Raw genomic sequence first — 12500 nt, forward strand, 5'->3', positions numbered from 1 at the left:
CCTTTTTTTATGCACTCGTTTGCCAATACAATAATATCTGCACTTATACACCTTTTGTGTGTTTATACTGAACTCACTCACTCAAGTGATGATTGATACTTTCGTCTCCTTTCATGCAAATTTTACGTTTATTGTCTGACTGAAATTTGTCGATCTTTACCTTTATCAGATTTGTCCTAATGGTTTGTATCTGAGCGCCTATAATTAGCATTTCGCTCTTTCATTTCAGGTTTCCGTCCAGCAGCTAGAATCAGCATTCTTTACTTCCTGCTTCTTCGGTTTGTTGCATGAATTAACCGATAGTATGCTCTCTTTACTCTGTACAGTATAACACTTCAACCTTAATATCGCGGTACTACCTGAGTCTTCTGTGTTTGTTAATTTTCTGCCTCCTTCATTTCTCGGTAGATAGAATTTGTTGGTTTTACTTTTAGGATGCGTTGTGAGAAGCTTTCAAGTTTTTCTATGCAAGGTCTGTAACTCCATCTTTGTCCATTTCAGGAAGGGGTCAGAGTATCTGCCAATGCACTTATGACTATAATGATGTTCCAACAATTTAATTCTTTCGAACACATTTATAATCTTCCACTTTAAACATTTTCTCTCATCTTTTTCTTCCATTATCCTTTCGTCTCGCAGTAGCCCTGGGTATTTGTATCCCTCATCATTCCACAGCGATCTAATGATATTCTGGTAATTTTATGCCATCAGACTTTATCTTCCGGTCTTTCTTCATAATTAGACTGTGTACTTATTGACTCCAAACTGCATTCCAGTATCTTTACTGAACACTCCTAGTGTTTGGATCAACGAATCCAGGTCTTTCTCATTTTTCTTTTGTATATAAATTGAAGTCATCTATATAAAGCAGGTAATTTATTTTCACCTTAGGTAAGCTCATAGACACGCCTTGGTTTTTCTCAGTATCCTGTCAGAAGGATTAACGCCATGACGAAGAGTAGAAGACAAAGCGATCTCCCGGGAAAAAGGCCCTGCATATTTTCAAGCTTCCAAGCTATTCATTTGTACATGTCAGTTCGACTTCGTACATTCTTGTTGCTTTCTGGAAAAAGGTTGTTTATCTTCTCATTGACTCCAAGCGTCCTCAGACATTTCAAGAGTCAGCAGTGTGGAACATTGTCGTGGGCCTTTCCGTAATCTATCAAGCCAGCAGATAAATTTTTCTTTCTTACTCGAATCTCATATTATTATGATTTAGCGGTATTTCGTCTGTCTTCGCGTTCTGAATTCAAATTCCGCCGAGGTTGAATATGCCTTTCATTCTTTCGGTGTCGATAAAATAAGCACCAGTAGCGTACTGGGATCGATATAGTTGACTATCCTCTTCTCCCAAATTTCAAGCCTTGTGCCTATAGTAGAAATTATTATTATTATTATTATTATTATTATTATTATTATTATTATTATTATTATTATTATTATTATTATTATTATTATTACAGCACGTGAGATGTCGAAATATTGTTCATTCGGTAATAGTAGCATTCTATTGTTTTTTTTTTACTTTCTGGAGGAGTAACATCAACTTCAATCCTTTAAATATAATAATAATAATAATAATAATAATAATAATAATAATAATAATAATAATAGTAATAATAATAATAATAATAATCATTATTATTATCATCATCATCAGCATCATCAATATAAAGGCAGGGAACTGGCAGAATCATTACTAAGCAGCATTTCATCCGTCTTTACGTTCTTAGTTCAAATGCCACCGGGATCGACTTTGCCTTTCAGCCTTTCGTGGTCGATAAAATAAGTACTAGTTGAGCACTGGGGTCGGTGTAATCGGCTTACCCACTCACGCAAAATTGCTGGCCTTGTGCCATACATTAGAATGGCACAACTTTGTATAATTTACTATTTTCCATTGTAAATAGGTAACTTAGATATGGAGGGAATTATTTTACTTGAATATTTCCTAATGTTGCTGTTTTGAACTCTAATTTCAATATTAACTTAAAAATATAAGAAAGATCTATTCCGAAATATGTTCCGTTAAATCAATACTTGAAGTAACAAAATTATATTTGTCCAAATATAAAATGGATTGTACGCTATAGCAATTACAGCTTAGTTCTTCACAGATAGGGTATCAATACAAACAGGTGTAGGAAAATAAAACAGCAGCCAACTACTCTCATATTTGAAAGACGAAAATGTGAATGGTCTGTGCAGTGATGGCATGCATTTGCAGCAAAGTAACTCATTGGACTGGACACACAATGTCCAGAGATGCTTATAACAAAGAGATAAAGAGAAGATCAGTAGATGCAACGTGTATATATGGAAAACGTGCAAGGATGCACGTACAGAATGAAGAGAACACCGCTTGTAAATCATAAGAAATGACAACAGATAGTTATACACGCGTGCATTAGATGTATATGTATATATATATGAATGTATATATATGTATAGATGTATATGTATGTATATATATATATATGTATATGTATATATATATGGATATATATATATATATATATATATATATATATATATATATATATATATATATATATATATAAATGTATGTATATATGTATGTGTATATATATATATATATATATATATATATATATATATACACATATATAAATGTATGTCGTGAGCGATAACACACACACACACATATACATTTTTATATACATGCATATATATATATATATATATATATATATATATATATATATATATATATATATATATATATGAGTGTGTGTATACATACACTAGTATGTACAAATATACAATGTAATTAGAATGAACTGAAAATGAATCACATCATACATATTAGAATAAATTACATTTATTTTATTTTTACTCAGAGAATAATTATGCTTTCTAAAATAAAAGTATGCCAAAACACACATATATTCACTTCATCGGCATGACCACCTGAGAGAAGCTCGACATAGATTCGTTTGTGCATTCCTATATGATCAAATGCATAGCGCGAGAGGCAAAATTCGAAATACTGTAAGTTTCCAATATAAAGTTCTTAGGAGTAAAATTCTTTGATTCTTGACAATTTCGGACAACTGATTAAATCACAGTTATTGAAATATACATGTAGTTATGCGTCATAAAATATAGAATGAACTGATTTCATTACGCAATGTTTTAATAACGAAAAGCAATAGAAAACTCCAACTAAGTCACAAGTATTTACTCTTAATTAACTTTTATTTCCTGTCTAACAAGTATTCAATGTGGCTACCACCTGCAGGACGGGCAACATCAATGCGATAAGAGAGTTCCTCCCAGACCTGTATCAGTAAATCTCGATGAATTTCCCCAGACCTCACCGTGTGTGATTTTTCCTTGTGGGGATATCTAAAAGATCGCGTTTATGTTCTACCGCTACCCACTTACCTCGATGACCTTAAACATCGAATAACAACAGCGATCAACTTAGTGGATCGTGATATGCTGATACTTGTCTGGGAGGAATTCTCTTATCGTATTGATGTTGCCCGTGCTGCAGGGAGTGGCCACATTGAACACTTGTAAGACAGGAAATAAAAGTTGATTGTGAGTAAATACTTGTGACTTAGCTGGAGTTTTCTATTGATTTTTCTTATTAAAATACTGCGTAATGAAATCAGTTCATTCTTTTTGAATAATCCTGTACATCGAAAATATATTACAACGTTGTCTAAGAAAAATTTCCAAGATATATCTCCAATTTCGGGACTAAACATTTGTATCCGGAACGGACTATTTCGGATACAGAAAATTCTAGTCGTAAGTAATTTTTGTTGGTAACTTTCAACATTTTGAATGTTTTACAATACCATGTGTGTAACATGTATCGCCTCATTTATTTTCAGCTCATTCTATTTACAACAAATAAATATACGTACATACGTATGCATATATGTATTTATGACACTCTTCTTTATATATATATATATATATATATATATATATATATATATATATATATATATATATATATATACACATATATATATATACATATATATACATATATATATATATATATATATATATATATATATATATATATATATATATATATATATATATAAATGTATATCATGTACACTCATATGTATATATATATATATATATATATATATATAGAGAGAGAGAGAGAGAGAGAGGGAGAGTAATTATATACATACACATCTAAGTAGCTTGTATGTTTATGTGTGTGTATGTGTGTGTTTGAGGTGTAATACATGATAATGTGAGTCTGGTGTGACAACGACGAACTAGCTACACAGTGAAATAATCTAAAAGACCAACCTCTATAAACAAGCGACTAGCCAATGAAATCAGAATTGTTGCTGGAACATATATAGTAGAATCTGGGGTGGAACCCACCAAACAACCGGTCAGCCGACAAGGTGAGAGAATTCCCTTTTCAGCCGGCGGGGTGTTTGGCTGGAGCTACCCTTACTTCACAGGCAGGGCAGATTGGTTTACTCGCTGGATACATCTTGGCGTAGCAGAAAGAAGGGGAGGAGAAACAGCAATGGCAGATGCGGTTCATATTTTCTTTCATCTTTTCTATATACAAACAAAAGAGGCACCGTGGCTGCACTTGCCAAACAAGTCTTTGAACAAACTTTTTTTTTGTTAATAATCACAGCAACAACTACTACAACAACGACAATATGAAAATAATCAATGAGAAATAATGAACATTTATCAGGGAAGTGAAATGAAAGTACGAACGGAAGTTTACGAGCATCCTGACTTGTGTGAGTATAGACATACATACATACATATATACATACGATATTAAAGAATAAATTATACTAGAACATATGTGAAGGAAATATTAAGGATGGCAAATGTCAAAAATTGAAACCCAAAACTGAGTTTAGGTAGACTATATATATGTGTTCAAGTACGTGTGTGTGTGTGAGTGTCTTAACAACAGGAATATTCGTGCAGACGATAGAATACATGCTCAGATTGTAACGATATATTTTGAATATTGATACACATACACATGCTCTCATTGGTAAACAGTTATCTCTTTCAATATTCATTGTGACTCATTAGAAACAAAAGATCCTTTAACTTATTGTAAGAAGTCAAAAATAACAAAATATTTTAAAAGATTTCACGATAAAACGGAAGGGAAGACAACAGGAGATATATAAAAAAAAAATATATTATTATTGATTAAAGAAAGTGTAGATTTGTTCTTGTAAAAACATTAATTTTGATCTCATACTGATTCCTGTTCAATGAATAGTTTGACTTTGCTGATTCTGCAGAAAATCAGAGGAATAAAAAAATCTTTTTGCGATCCTTCGAGATATGACACTGTTGTCCAAACTACTGGATTAAATATATTAATATTCTCTAGGATTTGGTGACACGAATTTTAATCTTTTAGTTTTATATGATTAAAAAGTTTATGGTAAATAATTTAAAACAGTTGAAATAGAAAATAAAACATATAAGCAATGTCCTTCAATTAAAAAATGGCGTTTCAATATGTTAAGTGATTTTTCGTGTATCTACAGGCCAGCTGATGAATATGTTTACTGCTTAGAATATGTTGATATAAATATATTTCAATTGGCTTTTATCTCTATCAAACTACGGCGAAACACCAAATGATTTAACGTACATAAGTTATATCACGCGGATTTTAATTCGGTATAGCATTGCAGAAATCGCACAGTATTGTTGATATCACATAATATATGACATCATAGACGATATCTAGGAATGAGTTATACATATTTCTACTGTAAGATACATATGACTATGACAATTCTTTAAAATCAGTAAGCAGCATTAAATTAAAGATAACTCTCGGAGAATGTTTTCTGATACTGTAAAAAAACAAAAAATGATGTTTAAAATAACAACAACGAATCTTTCTTTCTAAAAATGAAAGAAGTTTCTAATTACAAGGAGGATTTTTAAGAGGCAAAAAAGATATATAATTTTGTCCTATTTTCTATCAAAATTTTGATTATTAAAACAAGAATGTCTGGGAATACTATCTGTCATGTAGATTAAGAGAAATTTGCCCCTCTACTCTTTAAGTTTCTAAATTATGTCCGGGGTTTAAGGGGTCCCTTCGAGAAAATTATTATTATTATCATTATTATTAAAGCGGCGAGCTGGCAGAATCGTTAGCATGCTGGGCAAAATGCTTAGCGGCATTTCGTCCGTTCTTAGCTTCTGAGTTCAAATTCTGCCGAACTCGACTTTGCCTTTCATATTTTTAGGGATCGATATATTAAGTAACAGTCAAGTACTGGGGTTGATGTGATCGACCATCCCCCTCCCCTCAAATTCCAGGCTTTGTGCCTATAGTAGAAAAGATTATTATTATTATTAAGGCGGTGAGTTGGTAGAATCGTTAGTACGCTAAACGAAATGCATAGCGGTATTTCGCCCGTCGCTATATTCTGAGTTCAAATTCCACCGAGGTTCACTTTGCTTATCGTCCTTTCGGAGTCAATAAATTAAGTACCAGTTGAGTACTGGGATCAATGCAATCGACCTAACCCCTCCCCCAAATTTCAGACCATGTGCTTATAGTAGAAAGGATTATTATTATTATTATTATTATTATTATTATTATTATTATTAACAGACTACAATACACAACGCATTTCCTGACTGAATTCGGAATTCTATTGTTAAGAAACCAAAATCTGAAGTATTGAACTTCTCAATTTGATTTGCACAATGCAAACAAGTCACAACTTAAAAAAAGAAGATTACCTAACCAAATAAAACTCCTTATATGGGTATGATCTGTAGGCACAGAATAAAGAAGTGAAATCGGGTTAAGATGGAGTAAAGCTTTTCATTTGGTTATTGTTGTCTCGATTTGTTATTTCTGTTACTTTCAGTGGAAACACAGTCATCGAAATAATTGCGATGAAATCATGGACGTGATTGTTGGTGATGGTACATTATTCCTGTCGATGTTAATTGATTATCCTTTTTTTATTGATGCTTCAATGACTTAAGAAACATTTCTTAAGTTAGTTCGTAAAAATATATTTTTGTATAAAAACACAAATATCTCCATATATATATATATATATATATATATATATATATATATATATATATATATATATATATATATATGTACACACAAAGCTATACACATTCGCGCGCACTCACAGACAATACGCAACATTTTGTTTGAAGATGAAATATAGTAAATTGAATATCTATCTATCTATCTATCTAACTATCTATCTATCTATCTATCTATTTTTCTCTTTCTCTCTCTCGTTGTATATATATATATATATATATAAACATATACACTTCAAAAACTGTATAAAGTAATTCTCATAGACTTTCAAATATGTGTGTGTTTACAATATATACATATATATTTACATTATATTTATATTTTTCACGGTTGGTTTACTTAAGCGATATTGGAGATACTTGTATATTTGTAAGATCAGAATATACGTGTAGAAGCATAATATGCGTTGCATTATAATGTTAACAAGAGACTAGTATACAGATATATTAATGACATCATATTTTACCGTTGCAAACTTCTCAATATCCTCATCGGAGGTCCCTATAGAAGCCAAACCAAGCTCTTGGGAAAACTCAGCGAATTCAGGATCTGCCAGCATTGGGACATGTCCTAGCAGTTCATGCACACAATCACTGCAAGACAAATATTAAAAAAACAAACAAAACAATCAAGATTAGCTTGAAAACATACAAACGTACAAGTTGAAGCGGATAAGAGCGTCTAAAGTAACAGAACAGAAAAGGAAGTAAATGCGAAAGTATGAGAACAGAAAAATTAGTTTCACCGCAGAAAGACAAACAATCATTTGTAATATTTATGAGTTTTCTGTTTATAATGGAACGTTAATATACATACATACACACTTACGTACGTACGTAATCATATATGTATGTATGTATGTATGTATGTATGTATGTATGTATGTATGTATGTATGCATGTATGTATGTATGCAGGTGTATGTATATATACACGCACTATCCACGTCTCATAACAGAGTTACCAGTGGCGATCGTAAGTTGCAGCATTGAACATTCTACGTATAGTTTCATCTATTTGTAGTATTAAGTTCAACTCCTAGTGTGGACCTACTTCAGCACTGAAGCTTTAATCCATAAACTCCGAAATATCTTCGTCCACACGTGCCAGCTCTAGCACGCGCGCGCACACACCTTCAACCGCATGCACACTCTCACACATACAAGAATATAAGTGATACATACATACATAGATACATACATAAAATATACACATATAGAAAGAGGGATAGAATGCGGGGAAATAGGAATGTAGAATAATATAAATAGGTAAATAGATATATAAACAAATAACGTATGAAAATTGATATTAAATAGATGTATGTAGAAACAAAACAAACATACTTCATCGTTTAGCTAATATATATATTCATGTGAATATACACATCGAGGATATGATTTATATTTTGTCTCTATATCATATTTCTCTCTCTTTTAAATCAAACACATTTTAGGAAGATTATACTTACGGTTCTGGTGTGTGGTCCGGTTTGGAGCCATGGCGTATGTACTGAGTACATTGAAAAACACGAAATGCTAAGCTAGACAAGAAGTCACGTGCTGATAACAGTCCAGCTACCGGGCGCAGTTGGAAACCTGTTTGTTCTATAAAGTATAAAAGACGAGATATCTAATTTCACACATGCATACATAGAGAGTGCATAAAATTATAGGCTCCTCAGGGACTTTTCATATGGAATGAATCGTCGAGGGTTATTATTTCTAGGAAAATGTAAGTGCTTAAGGGATGCTTATCATGGTTTACGCTTAGACGAAAGTTAACTTACATAATTGTGGATGGATACTACGTTCGCTACTTAACCGATCGAATGTGGATATGGTATACCTGGATTTTGCTGCAAAGTTTGTGACCTTGGTATAGTGCGAAACCTAGACAGTGTGGGTTTCTTATTTCGTAAATGACAGATGTCAAGTTGTTGCAACTAACAGTATTCTCTCTGAAGTTTCAGGTATTCTCAGAGTAAGCTAGAAAAACAAGTAACTTTTCAGCTCATTTGTAAATTGTTAAACAGTAAAATGGCCGGAATATAAGATAGTAAAAGCCTTCGGAAGAATAGCGAAGATGTGTTCAGATAGGTTGAAGGAAGCCTCATGAATTTCAATACCAGAAAGTTTCAAGAACTTCGCGAAGAATCTTTTAACAAGGATATATAAGACCCGAAGAAATTGCAGTGCCAGTGTCAGACACTAAGTGGGATCTGGGAATTCTAATGAGAAAATGACGCATCATTCGAAACTCATATTACGAAAAGGGGGAAAATGTACAAGATTCGCTGAGGGATCTTAAAAACATCTGGAACAAGTTGTTATGTGGTCATGCTTGTTCTCTGGAAGATGTATATTTTCAGCTTCACCTACGTTAATTCTTCTGCTTCCAAGCCCACCGGTGAGCAGGAGGAAATTAAAAGGATCTACATAAGATGACTAATTCCATGCATCCCATAAACTATTAAGAAAGGGTGGAATTCATATTCACTGGAACGAAGAAAAGAGACATAAGCTTCGTTTGTATCTGGAAAGTTAGGGATATACTGGTGCGAAAATTCGACACTGGAAACTGCACATGTTGAGAAAAGCGCCATTGCATATTCTTATCAACCGTCTCTCAAATGAGAACTTCATCAGCTTGGTTTTCAAGAGGCACCACAGCTCTTAAAAAGTTTTCCTAAAAACATAAGAATATATGTACTGTACAATGGGGTACTGAGAAGTTCCTGGTTTTGGGTAAAAGAAAATACAGGAGGATCAGTTAATTAATTTTATTCAATGTATTCCTCTCTCAGATTCACGTTCAAATTGCAACGGTCCTTCAGAATTTCTTAGCCCTGCAAAAGAACTCGGAATGTTGGGCGTTCAACTAGGCCTTTCATGATAAAGCCAGGAACTTATTAACACCTCCTCGTGGGTGTCAACACTTTCAAAAAGTATTTGAACATCCTACCTTTAATAATAACTAGTGAACCTATATGTCGACAGGAAGCACTGATGAGGGTAATAAGCACAAGCCTAAAACAGAGGCCATGCCAGTGTCGCGTCCCATCGCCACAGTTGCATGGCTGAACACATAAATCGTGGTGACATGGTTGATTGCTTTTGCTGTTTTTAAAATTTTATATTGAATACAATGTTATTTCGAAAAGAAAAAAAAACAATAATCGAAAAAATCTTTTAAAACTTTCGAGTCTCTGTACAGACTAAGGGAGCTATGGTGTGTCTTTATTATAAAGGTTACGTTTATGTAATTGATATTGTATTTTGTACCGCAATAGGAAATTTGTTAACGCAAGAAAATTTAAGTCTCTGTTAAAGATACTGCTGTTGCTGTTATTGCTGTGTGTGTGTGTGTGTGTGTGTGTGTGAGAGAGAGAGAGAGAGAGGAGAGAGAGAGAGAGAGAGAGAGAGAGAGAGAGAGAGAGAGAGAGAGAGAGAAAGGGAGAGAGAAACAGGGGAGAAAGAGAAAGAGAGGGAGGGAAAGAGAAAGAGAGAGAGAGAGAGAGAGAGAGTAATTTGGCAGGTAGATAACTTACGTTTCAGGAAATTGGAAACATCTTCAAGCTGTGGTATAAAGTTTTCACTGTAGATTCCCTTCTTTTCCAGTAAATCAAAGAAATGGCGGTGCTTTGAGCAGGCGTGAGTAGGAAACAGATTTTTTATGTTCACATAAACATGTTTCCTGCAAAGAGCAAATGTTGAAACATATTACATATATATATAGCTGTCGATTCGATATCTCGATATGAAGTGTGAATACATTTTGCACTCATTCCTATTAAGATGCCAAATGCCCTGCCATGGCTCCTCACAAAGGCAAAGGCATACACGAGTATAGCATGACTAAACCTTTATTCCCATATACTAACGGTTTTTCGATGCAGAGGGCAAGCAAGGAATCACGCCCTCCATAAACACTTATTATTAGAAAACTATGGAAATGGCGGTATTTCATTGACAAGAACTTACATGATATCACGATTGTCGCAGCAAAACAGACACAGTCTCTATGTTTTCCGAAGACCTTGGTTTGTTCAGGAGAGAGCGAAAATAAAATATGCATCGCAATATTAACTGCACACCTAATTTTTTGTCTTAAAAACGCTTGTATAGCATAAGTGCCACGTTCTAAATTCTTGGAGTTTCAAATGACGTAAAATAAGTAAATAATATTTTAAAGAAAAGGCAAGTTGAGAATGTTACAAATGCTTCAACTTTCGACTAATTGTCTTAGTTAATAGTCCCTTTATAGTGAATATTTACAAGAGCATTTAGCTCAGCTGTTAATGCTTCTCTATGCTAGTTACTGTATGTCTTAAATAATTTATCAGGGATTCTCGAAAGTTTTTAACTATCACCTCCTTTTGTTTCACAAACAAATTTTCACAACTTCCTACATATCAATACCCCACCCCGGATAAACATAGTCTTGTACGGTTCTTAATCTGAGATGGTGTGTATAGGACTAAAATAATGGCAGAAGCTTGAGCGTGCACCTCACCCCACATACGCATACAGTATATTCATAGTCAAACGCACATATCACAAATAATCTTATATATATACTTCTATTCATATTAACAGCATGTATAAATGTAACAAGTGATTTATAACATTGATCATCGATATTAGTATATTTCTACTACCTTAACTGTTTCCTTTGTCGATATTTATCTCTATATTGTTGTCTGATGTTCTTAAAGAGAGTTGAATCAAATGAAACTCGTTCCTGAATTTGGACTGCGAGATCGAAGAAGGAAGTCGATATTGTTATCCTATTTTCTTCTTAGATGTTGTCATCTTATATCGTCGGTGATTTTATGGTTTAACCACTAATTTTCTTGACGTTGACTGTTTAAAAAAATACAACGGCGTAGCTTTCGCATATGTCTACGACAGCTCTAAGTTGTCATGAAATACGAGAAATGAACATGCAAAATCTTAATGTTATGTTGGTACTACAAATATACTTTCCCAGTTCTTAAAACCATACAAATATTTACGCACTTCTGCTTTGCGCTTATTAAGCCTATGTAGCTACATATAGATATACATACATACATATATATACATACATACATACATATATATATATATATATATATATATATATATATATATATATATATATATATATATATGTATATATATATATATGTATATATATATATATATGTATATATATATATATATATATATATATCTGTGAGTGTATGTGTGTGCGCGTGTGTGTGAGTGAGTGTGTGTATGTGTGTATGTATGTCTCTGTGCATGTAAGTTCGTGTATGTATGTCAGTGTGTGCGCGCGCGTCTTTGTATCTATCACCAAAATATGCTAATTTGGAAACCTTGTGATGAAGTTCTGAAAGAGAACGAACGATTTAGGTTGTCTCAGAATGA

At 33.1% G+C, this 12500-nt stretch overlaps 1 protein-coding gene across 2 annotated transcripts in view; it reads right to left on the reverse strand.

The window, feature by feature from the left end:
* LOC106871451 (tryptophan 5-hydroxylase 1) overlaps window positions 1-12500 on the reverse strand; it is a 270677-nt gene that overhangs the window by 28780 nt on the left and 229397 nt on the right. For both annotated transcript variants that reach the window (XM_089358348.1, XM_089358349.1), the window contains 3 exons: window positions 10637-10782; window positions 8558-8693; window positions 7557-7683 (listed from right to left, as the gene is read on the reverse strand). In XM_089358348.1, the coding sequence (XP_089214474.1) occupies window positions 7557-7683; window positions 8558-8693; window positions 10637-10782 (409 nt within the window). The remainder of the gene's footprint in view (window positions 1-7556; window positions 7684-8557; window positions 8694-10636; window positions 10783-12500) is intronic.

Source organism: Octopus bimaculoides, chromosome 10 (assembly GCF_046866305.1).
Source record: "Octopus bimaculoides isolate indiv1 chromosome 10, ASM4686630v1, whole genome shotgun sequence".
NCBI lineage: Eukaryota > Metazoa > Mollusca > Cephalopoda > Octopoda > Octopodidae > Octopus > Octopus bimaculoides.